We start from the raw sequence: 21,576 nt of genomic DNA on the forward strand, positions 1-21,576 counted from the left end.
TGCTCACGGTTTTCCAGCAGAACTAACATCAATCTTTTGCAACTTTCAGGGCCTGTAATTCAGTGTTTACTGCATTAGACCACTGTCATGAAGCCATAGAAATCACAAGCGATGACCACGTGATTCAGGTACGGGGACACTTTTTATCTTTAGGTGTCAAAATAAAGCCTTTCAAGTTTGAGCCATCCTTTTTCAAGCACTTTGCTGTAATTCTCACATTTCAGCACATTTTCTTTGGAGAAAGGAACATCAAAGTATGCAAGGAAAACTGATATTCTGAAGCTGAGAATTAGATACTCAAGAAGAATAAAAATTAGTTCAGATCGGAGCCTGCGGTTTCTTTCACAGAGATGGGGTAAATTCTTTAGACTATGCAGGAAGACACTGTTTATACAGAAGTATGTCAGAATTGTAGAGTAACTGCTTACACATGCCTTGGGAACAGAATGTTGTGAACAGTCCTCAGTTATCTGCCTACAGTTGGTGTTCCAGTTATAAAGCACTCTTATATAATACTGAAGTCATCTTCCTAAGGAAATGTGTATAGCAGACAAAGCTTTATTGAATTAAAGTTGTCTTATTATTTGTTGGAAGGTAAGACATTTACACTTTAAAAATACTCTGAAATGTAGACTTTCCACTGATGGGCACTGACCTGACTGCCCTTGGTTTGCATAGTGGCACCGAGTGTGAGGAGCATTTGCTACCATCGGTAGAGACCAAAGACAGTGTCCAGCACACAGTGGCCCCATAACAGGGCCTCACACATGCTCTCCTGTGAAACCCCCCACTGCACACACAGACACCCTGCTCTCACATGGGGTCAATGACATCAGTAGCCCACCGTGCCCAGGCCCTGTCATCAACACGCTCATGAGATTATCTCATTTGCATTCAGGAACCCTATGAAAGAGACATAAGGGCCTGATAATACAGATGGGGAAACTGAGGCCCAGGAAGGCCAAGGAACTTATCCAAGGAAAGCCCCAATAATAAATACTAGAACCAAAACATCCAGCCATGTCTTTCTGACTCCAAAGCCTTCCTACCTGGTTCCCTGTTGGGCTATATTTTTAGAATTTGTTTTTCTGGCTGTCCCATGACCTGGGTCTGAAGGCTTCCTCACGTTGCTGCCTATTACTGACCCACCTGCCCACAGATCTGCCCTGAACCACAGTGAAATCAGACATGTTTCTGTTACAGACTGAGCACAAACCCCACAGCTCTCCCACTTCTACCTGGACTTGAACAGTCAATTCTGTTCATGAAACACGTTTGCTTTGCACTTCCCTCTTTTTTTTTTTTTTTTAACAAGAAAAAACCAGAAATTTATTCATATGTACTTGTATACCAGGGAGATATCCAGGGAAAAGGAGATAATTCGCACCTCCCTCTTTTACGGGGAAGCCGGGTTGTGATTTTCGTGATGAGGAGAAGGGGATCTCTGCTCTCTACCAGCCTTGTAATCTTGCAGACTGTCCTTTAACAGGCAACTGAGTCCTTCCTTCTACAGTTAGCTCCTGGTGGTTAGGAAACCTGTATCTCTAGGAGACGTGATATGGCGATGGTGTCACATGAATCACCTGCCAGCCTTTACCTTGAAGAGGAAGAAGCAGGGATTGAGGACAGTGGGTGCCTGGGAAGGGGAATCCCTGGATTAAAAGGGAAACTGTACTGACGGCAGGCTTTTTCTTGGGGCGCCCTCTCAGACCCCTTTAAAAACCTGAATATAAAACTCAAGAACAAGGAGGAAGAAGTTGAATAGAGGATATTATATGTAAGGGGGAAATTAAAAAGGCCTTTGTGCTATAGATTTTAAGATGAGTCATCGGGAATGAGATACATCATATATGTTCCTACTCAATACCAGAGTCCTTCTCGGGGCAGTGCCGCTTCACAGGGAACGTGCCTCTTAGTGCAGATGATCAGAGGTTGGGCAGTAGCACTTAACATTTAGGAACAATAGCTACCTACCCATCCATCCATTGAAACTACCTGTCTGTTTGCTTTAAAACACTTATATGGTGCTTACCATGTGCCAGAGGCAGTACTAAGCATTTAAAAAATTTTTTTTTAAATTTTTTTATTTTGGCTGCCTTAGGTCTTCATTGCTGCACGCAGGCTTTCTCCAGTTACGGTACAGTGGGGGCTGCCCTTCATTGCAATGCGCGGGATTCTCATTGCGGTGGCATGTCGTTGCAGAGCACGGGCTCTAGGTGCACAGGCTCAGTAGTTGTGGCGCACAAGCTTAGTTGCTCCGCGGCATGTGGGATCTTCCTGGACGAGGGCTCGAACCCATGTCCTCTGCATTGGCAGGCAGATTCTTTTTTTTTTTTTTTTTTTAAAGGATTTTCTTATTTTATTTATTTATTTATTTATTTATTTTTGGCTGTGTTGGGTCTTCGGTTCGTGCGAGGGCTTTCTCCAGTTGCGGCAAGCGGGGGCCACTCTTCATCGCGGTGCGGGGACCGCTCTTCATCGCGGTGCGCGGGCCTTTCTCTATCGCGGCCCCTCCCGTCGCGGGGCACAGGCTCCAGACGCGCAGGCTCAGCAATTGTGGCTCACGGGCCCAGCTGCTCCGTGGCATGTGGGACCTTCCCAGACCAGGGCTCGAACCCGTGTCCCCTGCATTAGCAGGCAGATTCTCAACCACTGCGCCACCAGGGAAGCCCCCAGATTCTTTTTTTAAATGTTCTATTTTTTAATTTATTTTTTTAACATCTTTATTGGAGTATAATTGCTTTACAATAGTGTGTTAGTTTCTGCTGTATAACAAAGTGATTCAGCTATACATATACATATATCCCCATACCTCTTCCCTCTTGCGTCTCCTTCCCTCCCACCATCCCTATCCCACCCCTCTAGGTGGTCACAAATCACCGAGCTGATCTCCCTGTGCTATGTGGCTGCTTCCCACTAGCTATTGATTTTACATTTGGTAGTGTATATATGTCCATGCCACTCTCTCACTCTGTCCCAGCTGACCCTTCCGCCTCCCGTGTCCTCAAGTCCATTCTCCAGTAGGTCTGCGTCTTTATTCTCGTCCTGCTCCTAGGTCCTTCACAACTATTTTTTTTTCTGATTCATATGTATGTGTTAGCATACGGTATTTGTTTTTCTCTTTCTGACTTACTTCACTCTGTATGACAGACTCACGGTCCATCCACCTCACTACAAATAACTCAATTCTGTTTCTTTTATGGCTGAGTAATATTCCATTGTATATATGTGCCACATTTTCTTTATCCATTCATCTGTTGAAGGACACTTAGGTTGCTTCCATGTCCTGGCTATTGTAAATAGAGCTGCAGTGAACATTGTGGTACATGACTCTTTTTGAATTATGGTTTTCTCAGGTTATATGCCTACTAGTGGGGTTGCTGGATTGTATGGTAGTTCTATTTTTAGTTTTTTAAGGAACCTCCATACTGTTCTCCATAGTGGCTGTATCAATTTACATTCCCACCAACAGTGCAAGAGGGTTCCTTTTTCTCCACACCCTCTCTAGCATTTATTGTTTGTAGATTTTTTGATGATGGCCATTCTGAACTGTGTGAGGTGATACCTCATTGTAGTTTTGATTTGCATTTCTCTAATGATTAATGATGTTGAGCGTCCTTTCATGTGTTTGTTGGCAATCTGTATATCTTCTTTGGAGAAATGTCTATTTAGGTCTTCTGCCCATTTTTGGATTGGGTTGTTTGTGTTTTTGATATTGAGCTGCATGAGCTGCTTGTATATTTTGGAAGTTAATCCTTTGTCAGTTGCTTCACTTGCAAATATTTTCTCCCATCCTGAGGGTTGTCTTTTCGTCTTGTTTACGGTTTCCTTTGCTCTAAAAAGCTTTTAAGTTTCATTAGGTCCCATTTGTTTATTTTTGTTTTTATTTCCATTTCTCTAGGAGGTGGGTCAAAAAGGATCTTGCTGTGATTTATGTCATAGAGTGTTCTGACTATGTTTTCCTCTAAGAGTTTTACAATGTCTGCCCTTACATTTAGGTCTTTAATCCATTTTGAGTTTATTTTTGTGTGTGGTGTTAGGGAGTGTTCTAATTTCATGCTTTTACATGTAGCTGTCCAGTTTTCTCAGCACCACTTATTGAAGAGGCTGTCTTTTCTCCATTGTATATTCTTGCCTCCTTTATGAAAAATAAGGTGACCATATGTGTGTGGGTTTCGCTCTGGGCTTTCTATCCTGGTCCATTGATCTATATTTCTGTTTTTGTGCCAGTACCATACTCTCTTGATTACTGTAGCTCTGTAGTATAGTCTGAAGCCGGGGAGCCTGATTCCTCCAGCTCCATTTTTCTTTCTCAAGATTGCTTTGGCTATTCGGGGTCTTTTGTGTTTCCATACAAATTGTGAAATTTTTTGTTCTAGTTCTGTGAAAAATGCCAGTGGTAGTTTGATAGGGATTGCATTGAATCTGTAGATTGCTTTGGGTAGTAGAGTCATTTTCACAATGTTGATTCTTCCAATCCAGGAACATGGTATATTTCTCCATCTATTTGTGTCATATTTAATTTCTTTCATCAGTGTCTTATAGTTTTCTGCATACAGGTCTTTTGTCTCCTTTGGTAGGTTTATTCCTCAGTATTTTATTCTTTTTGTTGTGATGGTAAATGGGAGTGTTTCCTTAATTTCTCTTTCAGATTTTTCATCATTAGTGTATGGGAATGCAAGAGATTTCTCTGCATTAATTTTGTACCCTCCTACATTACCAAATTCATTGATTAGCTCTAGTAGTTTTCTGGTAGCATCTTTAGGATTCTCTATGTATAGTATCATGTCATCCGCAAGCAGTGACAGCTTTACTTCTTCTTTTCTGATTTGGATTCCTTTTATTTCTTTTTCTTCTCTGATTGCTGTGGCTAAAACTTCCAAAACAATGTTGAATTACAGTGGTGAGAGTGGGCAACCTTGTCTTGTTCCGGATCTTAGTGGAAATGGTTTCAGTTTTTCACCATTGAGGATGATGTTGGCTGTGGGTTTGTCATATATGGCCTTTATTATGTTGAGGTAAGTTCCCTCTATGCCTACTTTCTGGACGGTGTTTATCATAAATGGGTGTTGAATTTTCTCAAAAGGTTTCTCTGCATCTATTGAGATGCTCATATGGTTTTTATTCTTCAGTTTGTTAATATGGTGTATCACATTGATGATTTGCGTATATTGAAGAATCCTTGCATTCCTGCGATAGACCCCCACTTGATGATGGTGTATGAGCCTTTTAATGTGCTGTTGGATTCTGTTTGCTACTATTTTGTTGAGGATTTTTACATCTATGTTCATCAGTGATATTGGCCTGTAGTTTTCTTTCTTTGTGACACCTTTGTCTGGTTTTCGTATTAGGGTGATGGCTGCCTCGTCGAATGAGTTTGGGAGTGTTCCTCCCTCTGCTATACTTTGGAAGAGTTTGAGAAGGATGGGTGTTAGCTCTTCTCTAAATGTTTGATAGAATTCGCCTGTGAAGCCATCTGGTCCTGGGCTTTTGTTTGTTGGAACATTTTTAATCACAGTTTCAATTTCAGTGCTTGTGATTGGTCTGTTTATATTTTCTATTTCTTCCTGGTTCAGTCTCGGAAGGTTGTGCTTTTCTAAGAATTTCTCCCTTTCTTCCAGGTTGTCCATTTTATTGGCATATAGTTGCTTGTAGTAATCTCTCATGATCCTTTGTATTTCTACAGTATCAGTTGTTACTTCTGCTTTTTCATTTCCAATTCTATTGAGTCTTCTCCCTTTTTTTCCTGATGAGTCTGGCTAATGGTTTATCAATTTTGTTTATCTTCTCATAGAACCAGCTTTTAGTTTTATTGATCTTTGCTATTGTTTCCTTCATTTCTCTTTCATTTATTTCTGATCCAATCTTTATGATTTCTTTCCTTCTGCTAACTCTGGGGTTTTTTTGTTCTTCTTTCTCCAATTGCTTTAGGTGTAAGGTTAGGTTGTTTATTTGAGATGTTTCTTTTTTCTTAGGGGAGGAGTGTATTGCTATAAACTTCCCTCTTAGAACTGCTTTTGCTGCATCCCATAGGTTTGGGTCATCATGTTTCGTTGTCATTTGTTTCAAGGTATTTTTTGATTTCCTCTTTGATTTCTTCAGTGATCTCTTGGTTATTAAGTAGTGTATTGTTTAGCCTCCATGTGTTTGTATTTTTTACAGATTTTTTCTTGTAGTTGATATCTAGTCTCATAGTGTTGTGGTTGGAAAAGATACTTGATATGTTTTCAATTTTCTTAAATTTACCAAGGCTTGATTTGTGACCCAAGATATGGTCTATCCTGGAAAATGTTCCATGAGCACTTGAGAAGAATGTGTATTCTGTTGTTTTTAGATGCAATGTCCTATAAATGTCATTAAGTCCATCTTGTTTAATGTATCTTTTAAAGCTTGTGTTTCCTTATTTATTTTCATTTTGGGTGATCTGTCCATTGGTGAAAGTGGGGTGTTAAAGGCCGCTACTATGATTGTGTTACTGTCAATTTCCCCTTTTATGACTGTTAACATTTGCCTTATGTATTGAGATGCTACTATGTTGGGTGCATAAATATTTACAGTTGTTATATCTTCTTCTTGGATTGATCCCTTGATCATTATGTAGTGTCCTTCTTTGTCTCTTGTAATAGTCTTTGTTTTAAATTCTATTTTGTCTGATATGAGAATTGCTACTCTAGCTTTCTTTTGATTTCCATTTGCATGGAATATCTTTTTCCGTCCCCTCACTTTCAGTCTGTATGTGTCCCTAGGTCTGAAGTGGGTCTCTTGTAGACAGCATATATATGGGTCTTGTTTTTGTATCCATTCAGCCAGTGTGTGTCTTTTGGTTGGAGCATTTAATCCATTTACATTTAAGGTAATTATCAATATGTATGTTCCTATTATCATTTTCTTAATTGTTTGGGGTTTGTTATTGTAGGTCTCTTCCTTCTCTTGTGTTTCCTGCCTAGAGAAGCTCCTTTAGCATTTGCTGTAAAGCTTGTTTGGTGCTGCTGAATTCTCTTAGCTTTCGCTTGTCTGTAAACGTTTTAATTTCTCTGTCAAATCTGAATGAGATCCTTGCTGGGTAGAGTAATCTTAGTTGTAAGTTTTTCGCTTTCATCACTTTAAATATGTCCTGCCACTCCCTTCTGGCTTGCAGAGTTTCTGCTGAAAGATCAGGTGTTAACCTTATGGGGATTCCCTTGTATGTTATTTGTTGTTTTTCCCTTGCTGCTTTAAATATTTTTTCTTTGTATTTAATTTTTGATAGTTTGATTAATATGTGTCTTGGCGTGTTTCTCCTTGGATTTATCCTGTATGAGACTCTCTGTGCTTCCTGGACTTGATTAACTCTTTCCTTTCCAATATTAGGGAAGTTTTCAACTATAATCTCTTCAAATATTTTCTCAGTCCCTTTCTCTTTCTCTTCTTCTTCTGGGACCCCTATGATTTGAAAGTTGGTGCGTTTAATGTTGTCCCAGAGGTCTCTGAGACTGTCCTCAATTCTTTTTTCTTTATTCTGCTCTGCGGTAGTTATTTCCACTATTTTATCTTCCAGGTCACTTATCCGTTCTTCTGCGTCAGTTATTCTGCTATTGATTCCTTCTAGAGAATTTTTAATTTCATTTATTGTGTTGTTCATCATTGTTTGTTTGCTCTTTAGTTCTTCTAGGTCCCTGTTAATCGTTTCTTGTATTTTCTCCATTCTATTTCTAAGGTTTTGGATCATCTTAACTATCATTATTCTGAATTCTTTTTCAGGTAGACTGCCTATTTCCTCTCCATTTGTTTGGTCTGGTGGATTTTTACCTTGCTCCTTCATCTGCTGTGTGTTTCTCTGTCTTCTCATTTTGCTTAACTTACTGTGTTTGGGGTCTCCATTTCGCAGGCTGTAGGTTTGTAGTTCCCATTGTTTTTGGTGTCTGCCCCCCACTGGGTGAGGTTGATTCAGTGGGTTGTGTAGGCTTCCTGGTGGAAGGGACTAGTGCCTGTGTTCTGCTGGATGAGGCTGGATCCTGTGTTTCTGCTGGGCAGGTCTGAGTCCGGTGGTGTGTTTTGGAGTGTCTGTGACCTTATTATGATTTTAAGCTGCCTTTCTGCTAGTGGGTGGGGTTGTGTTCCTGTCTTGCTAGTTGTTTGGCATAGGGTGTCCAGCACTGTAGATTCCTGGTTGTTGAGTGGAGCTGGGTCTTAGCGTTGAGATGGAGATCTCTGGGAGATTTTCACCGTTTGATATTACGTGGAGCTGGGAGGTCTCTGGTGGACCAAAGTCCTGAACTCGGCTCTCCCACCTTAGAGGCACAGGCCTGACACCCGGCTGGGGCACCAAGACCCTGTCATCCAGACGGCTCAGAATAGAAGGGAGAAATAAGGAAAGAAAAAATAAATAAAATAAAATAAAGTTATTAAAATAATTATTAAAAATAAAAAAGAGTCTAAAAGTAATTTAAAAAAAAGAAAAAAAGAAAGAATGAAGGGAGCAACCAAAACAAAAAACCAAATCCACCAATGATAACAAGCGCTAAAAACTATACTAAAAAAAAGAAAAAGAAAAAACGGACAGACAGAACCCAAGGAGAAATGGTAAAAGCAAAGCTATACAGACAAAATCACACACAGAAGCATACACATACACACTCACAAAAAGAGAAAAAGGTAAAAACCATATATATCTTTTCTCCCAAAAAGAGGAGGAACTCAAGTAAACAACCTAACCTTACACCTAAAGCAACTGGAGAAAGAGAAAGAAAAAAACCCAAAGTTAGCAGAAGGAAAGAAATCATAGAGATCAAATCAGAAATAAATGAAAAAGAAGATGGTGGAGTAGAAGGACGTGCTCTCACTCCATCTTGCGAGAACCCCAGAATCACAACTAGCTGCTGGACAATCATCAACAGGAAGACACTGGAACTCACCAAAAAAGATACCCCACATCCAGAGACAAAGGAGAAGCCACAATGAGACGGTAGGAGGGGCACAATCACAGTGAAATCAAATCCCATAACTGCTGGGTGGGTGACTCACAGACTGGAGAACACTTATACCACAGAAGTCCACTCACTGAAGTGAAGGTTCTGAGCCCCACGTCAGGCTTCCCAACCTGGGGGTCCAGCAACGGGAGGAGGAATTCCTAGAGAATCAGACTTTGAACCCTAGTGGGATTTGATTGCAGGACTTTGACAGGACTGGGGGAAACAGAGACTCCACTCTTGGAGGGCACACACAAAGTAGTGTGTGCATCGGGACCGAGGGGAAGGAGCAGTGACCCCAGGGGAGACTGAACCAGACCTACCTGCTAGTCTTGGAGGGTCTCCTGCAGAGGCGGCGGTGGGGGTGGCTGTGGCTCACTGTGGGGACAAGGACACTGGCAGCAGAAGTTCTGGGAAGTACTCCTTGGTGTGAGCCCTCCCAGAGTCTGTCATTAGCCCCACCAAAGAGCCCAGGTAGGCTCCAGTGTTGGGTTGCCTAAGGCCAAAGAACCAACAGGGAGGGAACCCAGCCCCACCCATCAACAGTCAAGAAGATTAAAGTTTTACTGAGCTCTGCCCACCAAAGCAACAGTCAGCTCTACCCACCACCAGTCCCTCCCATCAGGAAACTTACACAAGCCTCTTAGATAGCCTCATCCACCAGAGGGCAGACAGCAGAAGCAAGAAGAACTACAATCCTGCAGCCTGTGGAACAAAAACCACATTCACAGAAAGATAGACAAGATGAAAAGGCAGAGGGCTATGTACCAGATGAAGGAACAAGATAAAACCCCAGAAAAACAACTAAATGAAATTGAGATAGGCAACCTTCCAGAAAAAGAATTCAGAATAATGATAGTAAAGATGATCCAGGACCTCAGAAAAAGAATGGAGGCAAAGTTTGAGAAGATGCAAGAAATGTTTAACAAAGACCTAGAAGAATTAAAGAACAAACAAACAGAGATGAACAATACAATAACTGAATTGAAAACTACACTAGAAGGAATCAATAGCAGAGTAACTGAGGCAGAAGAATGGATAAGTGACCTGGAAGACAGAATGGTGGAATTCACTGCTGCAGAACAGAATGAAAAAAGAATGAAAAGAAATGAAGACAGCCTGAGAAACCTCTGGGACATCATTAAACGCAACAACATTCGCATTATAGGGGTCCCAGAAGTAGAAGAGAGAGAGAAAGGACCAGAGAAAATATTTGAAGAGATTGTAGTCAAAAACTTCCCTAACATGGGAAAGGAAATAGCCACCCAAGTCCAGGAAACGCAGCGAGACCCATACAGGATAAACCCAAGGAGCAACATGCCAAGACACATAGTAATCAAACTGGCAGAAATTAAAGACAAAGAAAAATTATTGAAAGCAGCAAGGGAAAAACGACAAATAACATACAAGGGAACTCCCATAAGGTTAACAGCTGATTTCTCAGCAGAAACTCTACAAGCCAGAAGGGAGTGGCATGATATACTTAAAGTGAAGAAAGGGAAGAACCTCAACCAAGATTACTCTACCTGGCAAGGATCTCATTCAGATTTGATGGAGAAATCAAAAGCTTTACAGACAAGGAAAAACTAAGAGAATTCAGCACCACCACACCAGCTCTACAACACATGCTAAAGGAACTTCTCTAAGTGGGAAACACATGAGAAGAAAAGGACCTACAAGAGCAAACCCAAAACAGTTAAGAAAATGGTCATAGGAACATACATATTGATAATTACCTTAAGCGTGAATGGATTAAATGCTCCAACCAAAAGACACAGGCTTGCTAAATGGATACAAAAACAAGATCCATATATATGCTGTCTACAAGAGACCCACTTCAGACCTAGGGACACATTCAGACTGAAAGTGAGGGGATGGAAAAAAATATTCCATGCAAATGGGAATCGAAAGCTGGAGAAGCAATACTCATATCAGATAAAATAGACTTTAAAATAAAGACTGTTACAGGAGACAAGGAAGGACACTACATAATGATCAAGGGATCAATCCAAGAAGAAGATATAACAATTATATATATATATGCACCCAACATAGGAGCACCTCAATACATAAGGCAATTGCTAACAGCTATAAAAGAGGAAATCAACAGTAACACAATAATAGTGGGGGACTTTAACACCTCACTGACACCTATGGACAGATCATCCGAAATGAAAATAAATAAGGAAACAGAAGCTTTAAATGACACAATAGACCAGATAGATTCAATTGATATTTATAGGACATTCCATCTGAAAATATCAGATTACACTTTCTTCTCAAGTATGCACGGAACATTCTCCAGGATAGATCACATCTTGGGTCACAAATCAAGCCTCAGTAAATTTAAGAAAATTGAAATCATATCAAGCATCTTTTCTGACCACAATGCTATGAGATTAGAAATGAATTACAGGGAAAAAAACGTAAAAAACAGAAACACATGGAGGCTAAACAATACGTTACTAAATAACCAAGAGATCACTGAGGAAATCAAAGAGGAAATCAAAAAATACGTAGAAACAAATGACAATGAAAACACGATGATCCAAAACCTATGGGATGCAGCAAAAGCAGTTCTAAGAGGGAAGTTTATAGCTATACAAGCCTACCTCAAGAAACAAGAAAAATCTCAAGTAAACAATCTAACCTTACACCTAAAGGAACTAGAGAAAGAAGAACAAACAAAACCCAAAGTTAGCAGAAGGAAAGAAATCATACAGATCAGAGCAGAAATAAATGAAATAGAAACAAAGAAAACAGTAGCAAAGATCAATAAAACCAAAAGCTGGTTCTTTGAGAAGATAAGCAAAATTGATAAACCATTAGCCAGACTCATCAAGAAAAAGAGGGACAGGACTCAAATCAATAAAATTAGAAATGAAAAAGGAGAAGTTACAACAGACACCACAGAAATACAGAGCATCCTAAGAGACTACTACAAGCAAATCTATGCCAATAAAATGGACAACCTGGAATAAATGGACAAATTCTTAGAAAGGTATAACCTTCCAAGACTGAACCAGGAAGAAATAGAAAATATGAACAGACCAGTCACAAGCACTGAAATTGAAACTGTGATTAAAAATGTTCCAACAAACAAAAGTCCAGGACCAGATGGCTTCACAGGTGGATTCTGTCAAACATTTACAGAAGAGCTAACACCCATCCTTCTTAAACTCTTCCAAAAAATTGCAGAGGAAGAAACACTCCCAAACTCATTCTATGAGGCCACCATCACCCTTATACCCAAACCAGACAAAGATACTACAAAAAAAGAAAATTACAGACCAATATCACTGATGAATATAGATGCAAAAATCCTCAACAAAATACTAGCAAACAGAATCCAACAACACATTAAAAGGATCATACACCATGATTAAGTGGGATTTATCCCAGGGATGCAAGGATTCTTCAATATACGCAAATGAATCATTGTGATAAACCATATTAACAAATTGAAGAATAAAAACCATATGATCATCTCAATAAATGCAGAAACGGCTTTTGACAAAATTCAACACCCATTTATGATAAACACTCTCCAGAAAGTGGGCATAGAGGGAACCTACCTCAACATAATAAAGGCCATATATGAGAAACCCACAGCAAACATCATTCTCAATGGTGAAAAACTGAAAGCATTTCCCCTAAGATCAGGAACAAGACAGGGATGTCCACTCTCACCACTCTTATTCAACATAGTTTTGGAAGTCCTAGCCATAGCAATCAGAGAAGAAAAAGAAATAAAAGGAATACAAATTGGAAAAGAAGAAGTAAAACCATCACTGTTTGCAGATGACATGATACTATACATAGAGAATCCTAAAAATGCCACCAGAAAACTACTAGAGCTAATCAATGAATTTGATAAAGTTGCAGGATATAAAATTAATGCACAGAAATCTCTTGCATTCCTATACACTAATGATGAAAAATCTGAACGTGAAATTAAGGAAACACTCCCATATACCATTGGAACAAAAAGAATAAAATACCTGGGAATAAACCTACTTAGGGAGACAAAAGACCTGTATGCAGAAAACTATAAGACACTGATGAAAGAAAGTAAAGATGATACCTACAGATGGAGAGATATACCATGTTCTTGGATTGGAAGAATCAATATTGTGAAAATGACTATACTACCCAAAGCAATCTACAGATTCAATGCAATCCCTATCAAATTACCAATGGCATTTTTTTACGGAACTAGAACAAAAAGTCTTAAAATTTGTATGGAAACACAAAAGACCCCGAATAGCCAAAGCAGTCTTGAGGGAAAAAAACGGAGCTTGAGGAATCAGACTCCCTGACTTCAGACTATACTACAAAGCTACAGTAATCAAGACAATATGGTACTGCCACAAAAACAGAAACATAGATCAATGGAACAAGATAGAAAGCCCAGAGATAAACCCACGCACCTATGGTCAACTAATCTATGAGAAAGGAGGCAAGGATATACAATGGAGAAAAGACAGTCTCTTCAATAAGTGGTGCTGGGAAAACTGGACAGCTACATGTAAAAGAATGCAATTAGAACACTCCCTAACACCATACACAAAAATAAACTCAAAATGGATTAGAGACCTAAATGTAAGACCAGACACTATAAAACTCTTAGAGGAAAACATAGGCAGAACACTCTTTGACATAAATCACAGCAAGATCTTTTTTGATCCACCTCCTAGAGTAATGGAAATAAAAACAAAAATAAACAAATGGGACCTAATGAAACTTAAAAGCCTCAGCTCCCAGCCTCCACCTGCCCCAGTGGCTGAGCAGACAAGCCTCTCGGGCTGGTGAGTGCTGGTCGGCACCGATCCTCTGTGCAGGAATCTCTCCGCTTTGCCCTCCGCACCCCTGTGGCTGCGCTCTCCTCCGTGGCTCTGAAGCTTCCCCACTCTGCCACTCCCCATCTCCGCCAGTGAAGGAGCTTCCTAGCGTGTGGAAACCTTTCCTCCTTCACGGCTCCCTTCCACTGGTGCAGGTCCCGTCCCTATTCTTTTGTCTCTGTTTTTTCTTTTTTCTTTTGCCCTACCCATCTACGTGGGGAGTTTCTTGCCTTTTGGGAGGTCTGAGGTCTTCTGCCAGTGTTCAGTAGGTGTTCTGTAGGAGTTGTTCCACATGTAGATGTATTTCTGATGTATTTGTGGGGAGGAAGGTGATCTCCATGTCTTACTCTTCCGCCGTCTTGATGGTCTCCCGGCAGGTGGATTCTTAACCACTGTGCCACCAGGGAAGTCCCAGTACTAAGCATTTTATACATACTCATTTATTTCTTAAAACAATTCTATGAACCAGGTACTACTGTTGTAGCCATTTTACACATGAGGAAATTGAGGACCAGGGAAGATAAGCAACCTGCCCACAAGTCATGTCGCTGGTAATGGGCAGAGCCAGGATTTGAACTTGGGTGCCTTGGCTCCGTGACCCATGTCCTAGAGTACCTGCTGCATTATGACGTCACCTGGCATGAGAGTAGAGCTGTGATTTCTACCCATATTTGCAACCTAGTAGCAAAAGCAGAATAAACACATGTGAAAAGGTATGAGAATTTAGCCAACAAATAAGGAAAACAGTATTCTCAAATATTATCCATTCCTCAGATATGTACTAAACAGTCCTGAATATCCAGAGATAAATCCAAAGTAGCCTTTGCCCTTGAGGATTTTCATGTCTAGTGGGGGAGAGAGAGAGAGAAAAATATAGATTCAGTGTAATAAGTCACCAGAAGCCTGCACAGGAGAGAGTGGGAGTTGTAGGAGTGGCACAAACTCAGACTGTGCAGGGGCTCAAGGACAGCTTGCTGGAGGAGGGGAGGGAATAATTGGAGTTGACGTGACCAGGAGATGGGGAAGAGCTTTCTAAGCAGAGAGCAACTGGGCAGATGCCCAGACGTGGGAGACAAGCACGCACTGCTCAGCTGAATGCAGGGCTGGGCCAGGGCGCTGTGGGGCTGACCTGGTGAGCAGGGGTCCCGTTGCCCAGCCCAGGGAGGACGGTGACCACCACGTGAAGTGATAGGAGATCAGTGAAGACAATGTCACCGCCCCCTCCTCTTCAGCGACCCCCATAAGGCCTGGTGCCAAGGGCCCCAGAGCAACCTCCCGACTCGTCCACTTCCCAGGGGTAATTGTACTAGCAGAAGCTAGTGTTCGCCAGAGAGTAGCTCCCCAAATGTCCCTGCCTCACTCGGTTCCTCACTGCTGTCATCCCCGTGGAGGGCAAGAGTGATTACAGTTTGCAAGACCGTTTCTGAAGCAGCAGATGGATATCAATTATGCCCAAAGAAATCTGTGACCTAGATACAGTGCGCTCATGTTTTCCCCACATTCTTCGTCACTTGTCGCCTCCACTCAGCTGCTCATCTGGTGACTCTGTTCTCTGAGAAGAAATTGGAGGGTGGGGATAGCAGCCAGGAACCAGCCAAGGTGATAGCTCTAAATTCCAGGGCCCTGGGCAGAATTTTGGAAAGAAACCTCTGAGTCTGCTGGTCCCAGCATGTACCAAGCTGGGGGGTGGGGGTGGGGGTGGGGAGGGATGGGGGATGGTGCCTCGCCTCACGCCAGCGCTGAAAGGGCTGCTGCCTCCTGCCCGAGGCTTTTAACTTAATTTATTCTTCAGTTAGACCAGAAGCGGCCCCATGCTAGGGCATTGGTTAATAGACAGCGGCAATTATCTATTAATAAAATCTAGACACGAGAGATGGAATTGCTTCTTTGTAGAGATGTGACTAATAGAAGCCACAATCTGTTGAATGGAGTTCTAGTTAATTTTCATTTGTTCTTTTTTTCTGAGTTTTTTCTTATTTCATGGGTGGTAGGTGATGAATAAGGCCCATTGGAGGCTGGTACTAGCAGATAAAAGCTTCTTGCTCTTTTTCTGCTGGAGAATTTCTTCCGATTTCCCAGAGGGCCTGGCGTGCTGGGATGGCAGTTGAATGAACGCCTCGCTGCTCAGGAGGGAAGCACCTATTCCGGGGGCATTTGGGGCTGGGGGGACAGGTCAGCACCCCCACTGGAGAGCGCTCACCCAGGGCACGTTTCCTCTGTGTCCCAACAAGTGTTCCTGCGAGGCACACAGCACCCTGCCCTGACCTTTAACCACTTCCCGTTCACAGTATGTCAACCCAGCCTTCGAAAGGATGATGGGCTACCACAAAGGTGAGCTCCTGGGGAAAGAACTCGCTGAGCTGCCCAAAAGTGACAAGAACCGGGCGGACCTTCTCGACACCATCAATACCTGCATCAAGAAGGGCAAGGTGGGTGAAACCAAACCAGTCCACAAACCCCTCCCCAATGCATGTTTTCTTCTGTGAGTTTTTATGTCACGTCTTTAACGTTGGCTTCTTTAATAACGTTCCAATTAAGTGAAAAATCCTTTATGTTTGCAAGATGAGTTAACTTTTGAGTTAATTTTGGATAGCAAGCGAACCTGGTGCTTATGATGGTATAGTATCTGGTGATTTTGTGTAAGGAAATTTCTTCCTTCACATGAATGAATCTCACCTGTCATGGCTGGAATTTCATACCTATGTCTGAGCAGAGCTGTTCTGTATTTTTTAGTTTATCCAGTGTTTGGGGGACTAAGAGCATTTATGTCAGTATTTACATGTCTTACAGGCCCAGTTTTCGGTCACTTTTCCTTTTTCTGCTCTCTTTGGCCATCACAGTTCAGTTTGTCCAGCGACCTCCACTGCATCCAGCAGCTGAAGGCAGTGGTGCAGGTGCAGTGGGCATCTCCCCACAAGCCTTCCCTTCCAGAGGAGCGTTGCTGTCACAGCTGGAACTGCCTGGGCATTTTCTTTTAAGCATTCAGATGCTTTCTCTGATGTGAAGTAGTTAGATAAGCATTGTATTTATTTAATGGGGGACCATTTTATAGAAATAAAATGTTTGGCTTATATATCATGGCCAAAATTAGTAAAAGAAAAGAACATTGGGGCAGTGAGACTGAAAAGGAAACAGGACATTGTCAGGTCCTCCAAAAAATCTGCCTGAAGAGTACTGCCACACATCTGGTGACCCCAACATGCATACCAGTTAGCCATCCTGTGTGAGTGTGCTGGCAAGAAAAGGCTGCAAAGAATCTCAGGTCTAATTCAACCACTTCCTCCCAGAAATAGTGGAGGTGCCACAGGCTCCCCCTTGAGGTCACCGGGCTCTTTATCCTAGCCGGTTCCTCAGAGTCCGGCCACAGCAAGTGGCCTTCACACTCGCCTTTGTCTCATCCATGGAAACTGCCAGGAGCCAGATTAAGCCCAGAGAAGGCTTGGCTGGAGGTCCGATAGGATAGTAGAAAGATGATGGGCTTCAAGGAAAGTTAAGAGATAAATTTATAACCACATTTTTCACCTGCTCCCGTGGGCACGTTAGTCAGCATCTCTGAGCCTCTGTTTACCTGTCTGCAAATGAAGGGTGAGAATATCAAGCTCACAGGTTGTTGTAAAGATCTCGAGAAAGACCTCAGAAGAACCCCTTGACCCGGTGCCGCTACACCCACAGGGCTGAGAGCAGGGATGGCACCTGCTGCTCAAGTGTCCCGGAACCGGGAGGCGCAGCCCCTGGTGGTGGGCTCACGGCTCTGATGGGCTCTGAGCACTGTGACGATGAGCCTTACGTAGTCACCGCCGCGGTGGGTGCAACTGTGGAGCGGTATTTTGTGGAATGTGACAAAAGCATGTGGGAACTTCATGGCTGAACTTGATGAGACCCTCTGTAGGAGCCGCCGAATGCCTGGACAGAAGGATTTTAAGAGCTCTCTTTATGTAGGAGTGGCAGGGGGTTTACTATGCCAGACGGAAATCCGGCGACAGCATCCAACAGCATGTGAAGATCACTCCAGTGATTGGCCAAGGAGGGTGAGCGCCAACTCTTAAACTCCATTGTTTTGAGGGGCCCCTGTGGGTGTTGGGTTTGTGTATGGAAATGCAAGTGTGTTAGACCCACAAATACAGTAGGACTGGGTCTGTACATAGTACCTGCTGAGGACACCTCCATGCGGCCGGCAGCAGCCCCAAAACAGCACAAGCTCTTCTGCTTGTGGGCTTTATGAAGCATCACCCCGACTGTCCACTTCCGCCTGATTGTCTGTGGGTCCATTGTCCCCACGCCACAAGGAGCTCAGTTTCTAGGCCTTTCCCTGTCATCACAAAGACCGCAGAACAGCAGGGCTCGCTGCCTCAGCCCCACCTGGGAGCAGAGCTTCTCTCCTTGAGGCACCGTGATGATTCTCTCCAGGCCTCGGGGCTTGTTCCACAAGGAGGAGAGAACCCTGGGGGCCATGGTTAGGAGAAAAAGGTGTCTGACCAGAAGCTGAGACATCTGATTCCATGTAAATCTCAGGTTACCGGAGGAGGCAGTTCATTTGCAGAGAGATAAGGAAAATGCGCAATTCCATTTCCTTCTCGCAGTTACATTTTGTGAGAAGGTTAATGGAGCCAAACAGGACCCGCTAACAGTACATCACTGAGGAGCCTTTGTAAACAAGCCTGAAGGTCAACCAGCCAGCTTCATAGGACAGGTTTACAAGGGACACAGGCCGTTGGGTGACGTTTTGGAAAAAGAAAAAGAGCAGTTATGGTGGCGAATAACCAGAAAAAGAGAGCCCTGTCTGTGACTCTTATTGTGTGGTTAGAAAACGTTCTGTAGTCAGCAAAGTGTCTGTAGGTTGCTTCCGCTCCAATTTTACTTATTTGTTAGTTTCAAAACTGTTCCCCCTCCATTCAGAATCCACTGTCTCATGTTTCCTGCCACTTTGCTTCACTCCGCATGGTGGGGACACTGGTAGCCCTGACCAAGGGTTTCGAGCGCACAGAGAGAGGCCCCCAAATCCCTCCTGAGCGCACAGGCTTCCGCGTGGCCATTTCCACCAGCGGTCAGAGCTCTGAGGCCACGATGGCCGTCACGTTATTGTTTCCAACCATCATCCTTAGACCGTCTTCTCAAGCTAAGATTCACTGTGTGTGTGTGACCAGAATTATTAGGTAACAAGGTGGAGGAGACCGAGTTATTGTTTGGTGATTTCTGTCAGAATGAGTTTTTCTGATCTTTCTGATTTGACAGATAAGAACAAGAAGTTCTAGAGCCCAGAGACAGTGTTATTTTTTTCCCCCAATATTTTCCCCCAGTGAGCTATCAGAGGAAATTCTTACTAAAAGTAGGGAAATTTTACCTCTTCCTATTTAATGATGCTCACTACAGAATAACCAGGACTCTTCAGAGTCCTCCAGAGAAAACTGAACTGAAGAGAGAGACAGACAGAGACAGAGAGACAGAAGCAGAGACACAGAGAGAAGAGATTCATTACTATAAAATCGAACATAACCCTCTGTAATTCTAGCTTCGCTCAGTAGAAAATCTACCTTGAGCTGATCTTTGTGCAGTACTAAGGCACCTGTTGTCTTTTCCTGGTGTCCTTGTGGTAATGAGCAAGACCACAGGCTGTTTTGGGATTCTGTCCACGATCTTAAAATAAGAGGATTTTTCTGTGCCTGAAAAATGCCATCATTTATGATGACCGGGCTGTGAAAGAATGTGGAATATTAAATGTAAAATCAACAACCATGAACTTTGGTCATTGTCCAAATGAGTCTTTGCCTTCTATATAAGCTGTAAAAGTATTAGTGTCAGCAGAATTAAATCCCATTTTAATCTAAAGTCTGGAGGAGCATTTCATCCTGTCACTGATGCTATCTAGGAGCCAGGCCTCAGGAGTTGGTTAGAAAATGAGGTACCCATTAGGGAAGTGTTTCTGAGCCGGCTATGATTAAAAGGGAAGCCCAGTTTCTGAAGGCATGTGTGGGCTGTGTGTGAAAAAAAATGCATCTTTTATAGACTGTGTTTTGTCGGAATTTAAAATCTGCCTTAGAATGGACCCTGGAGTTTTACTTGAAGAAGATTCTGTTGATGTTTTCATTTGCTAATTTGTTGAATCATCTCATATCTGACTCACTAATAACTGATTATTTATGTTATTAGGAAAATTAGGCATTTTGTCTCCCTCAAGAAACTGTGTTGTACCACTGACAAAAATAAGCAGGTATGGTATTCAGTTTGCTTCATTTGCTTTGTCGGCTTGACCATGCGTTCGTTACGTTCTCACCACGGTTCTCTACTTGTCTTTCTCCGTATCTTACTGTAGTTGCCAATTAAGAAGCTTTATGGCAAAATTAGGCCCTTAGACAAATAGTAAAAGAAAAAATTCCCCAGCAAGCCTATACACTTTATTAGTAACACATGTCAGTTATGATTTAGCTTGTGACTGTGCAGCTCAGGACCAATATATTTTATGAGAGCATAAAATTTTTCCTCCAAATAAAAAATGTTCTAATTTGCTACCTTAATTTCTTAAGTGAAAGTTATGTATGCATTTGAGCATTTCACCCCTATAAATTCATGTCAAAAACAAAAATCATTTATAATTAGTACTATGATTTTTTTTAACTGTTATATCATGCAGAACAATATATTTGAGTGTTTTCTGAAGTAACAGAATTTTAGTAAGTTGCTGTCTTTAAGAACTTTTTTAGGTAGTTTTATCATAGAGAACAACAACGGTATTGATATTTTTCTTTTTTTTTTAACATCCTTATTGGAGTATAATTGCTTTACAATGTTGTGTTAGTTTCTGCTGTACAACAAAGTGAATCAGCTATATGTATACATATATCTCCATATCCCCTGTGTCTCCCTCCCACCCTCCCTATCCCACCCCTCTAGGTGGTCACAAAGCTGATCTCCCTGTGCTCTGCAGCTGCTTCCCACTAGCTATCTATTTTACATTTGGTAGTGTATATATGTCAATGGTACTCTCTCACTTCGTCCCAGCTTCCCCTTCCCCCTCCCCATGTCCTCAAGTCCATTCTCTATGTCTGTGTCTTTATTCCTGTCCTGCCCCTAGGTTCATCAGAACCTTTTTTTTTTTTAGATTCCATATATGTGTGTTAGCATACGGTATTTGTTTTTCTCTTTCTGACTTACTTCACAGTGTATGACAGACTCTAGGTCCGTCCACCTCACTACAAATAACTCAATTTCGTTTCTTTTTAAGGCTGAATAATATTTCATTGTATATATGTGCCACATCTCCTTTATCCATTCATCTGTCAATGGACACTTAGGTTGCTTCCATGTCCTGGCTATTGTAAATAGTGCTTCAATGAACATTGTGGTACATGACTCTTTTTGAATTATGGTTTTCTCGGGGTATATGCCCAGTAGTGGGATTGCCTGGTCACATGGTAGTTCTATTTTTAGTTTTTTAAGGAACCTCCATACTGTTCTCCATAGTGGCTATATCAATTTACATTCCCACCAACAGTGCAAGAGGGTTCCCTTTTCTCCACACCCTCTCCAGCATTTATTGTTTGTAGATTTTTTGATCATGGCCATTCTGACTGGTGTGAGGTGATACCTCACTGTAGTTTTGATTTGCATTTCTCTAATGATTAGTGATGTTGAGCATCCTTTCATGTGTTTGTTGGCAATCTGTATATCTTCTTTGGAGAAATGTCTATTTAGGTCTTCTGCCCATTTTTGGATTGGGTTGTTTGTGTTTTTGATATTGAGCTGCATGAGCTGCTTGTATATTTTGGAGATTAATCCTTTGTCAGTTGCTT

The 21,576-nt window shown here is 42.0% G+C and overlaps 1 protein-coding gene across 4 annotated transcripts in view; it reads left to right on the top strand.

Moving 5' to 3' along the window:
• The window catches only part of PDE8B (phosphodiesterase 8B), a 269,134-nt gene that overhangs the window by 150,118 nt on the left and 97,440 nt on the right, over positions 1 to 21,576 (top strand). For 3 of the 4 annotated variants that reach the window (XM_057541773.1, XM_057541774.1, XM_007175883.2), the window contains exons 7-10: positions 50 to 128; positions 16,078 to 16,218; positions 17,729 to 17,817; positions 19,937 to 19,997. In XM_057541773.1, the coding sequence (XP_057397756.1) occupies positions 50 to 128; positions 16,078 to 16,218; positions 17,729 to 17,817; positions 19,937 to 19,997 (370 nt within the window). The remainder of the gene's footprint in view (positions 1 to 49; positions 129 to 16,077; positions 16,219 to 17,728; positions 17,818 to 19,936; positions 19,998 to 21,576) is intronic. The other variant, XM_057541775.1, reaches the window with a different exon arrangement.

Source organism: Balaenoptera acutorostrata, chromosome 2, assembly GCF_949987535.1.
Source record: "Balaenoptera acutorostrata chromosome 2, mBalAcu1.1, whole genome shotgun sequence".
In the NCBI taxonomy this organism is placed as follows: Eukaryota; Metazoa; Chordata; class Mammalia; order Artiodactyla; family Balaenopteridae; genus Balaenoptera; species Balaenoptera acutorostrata.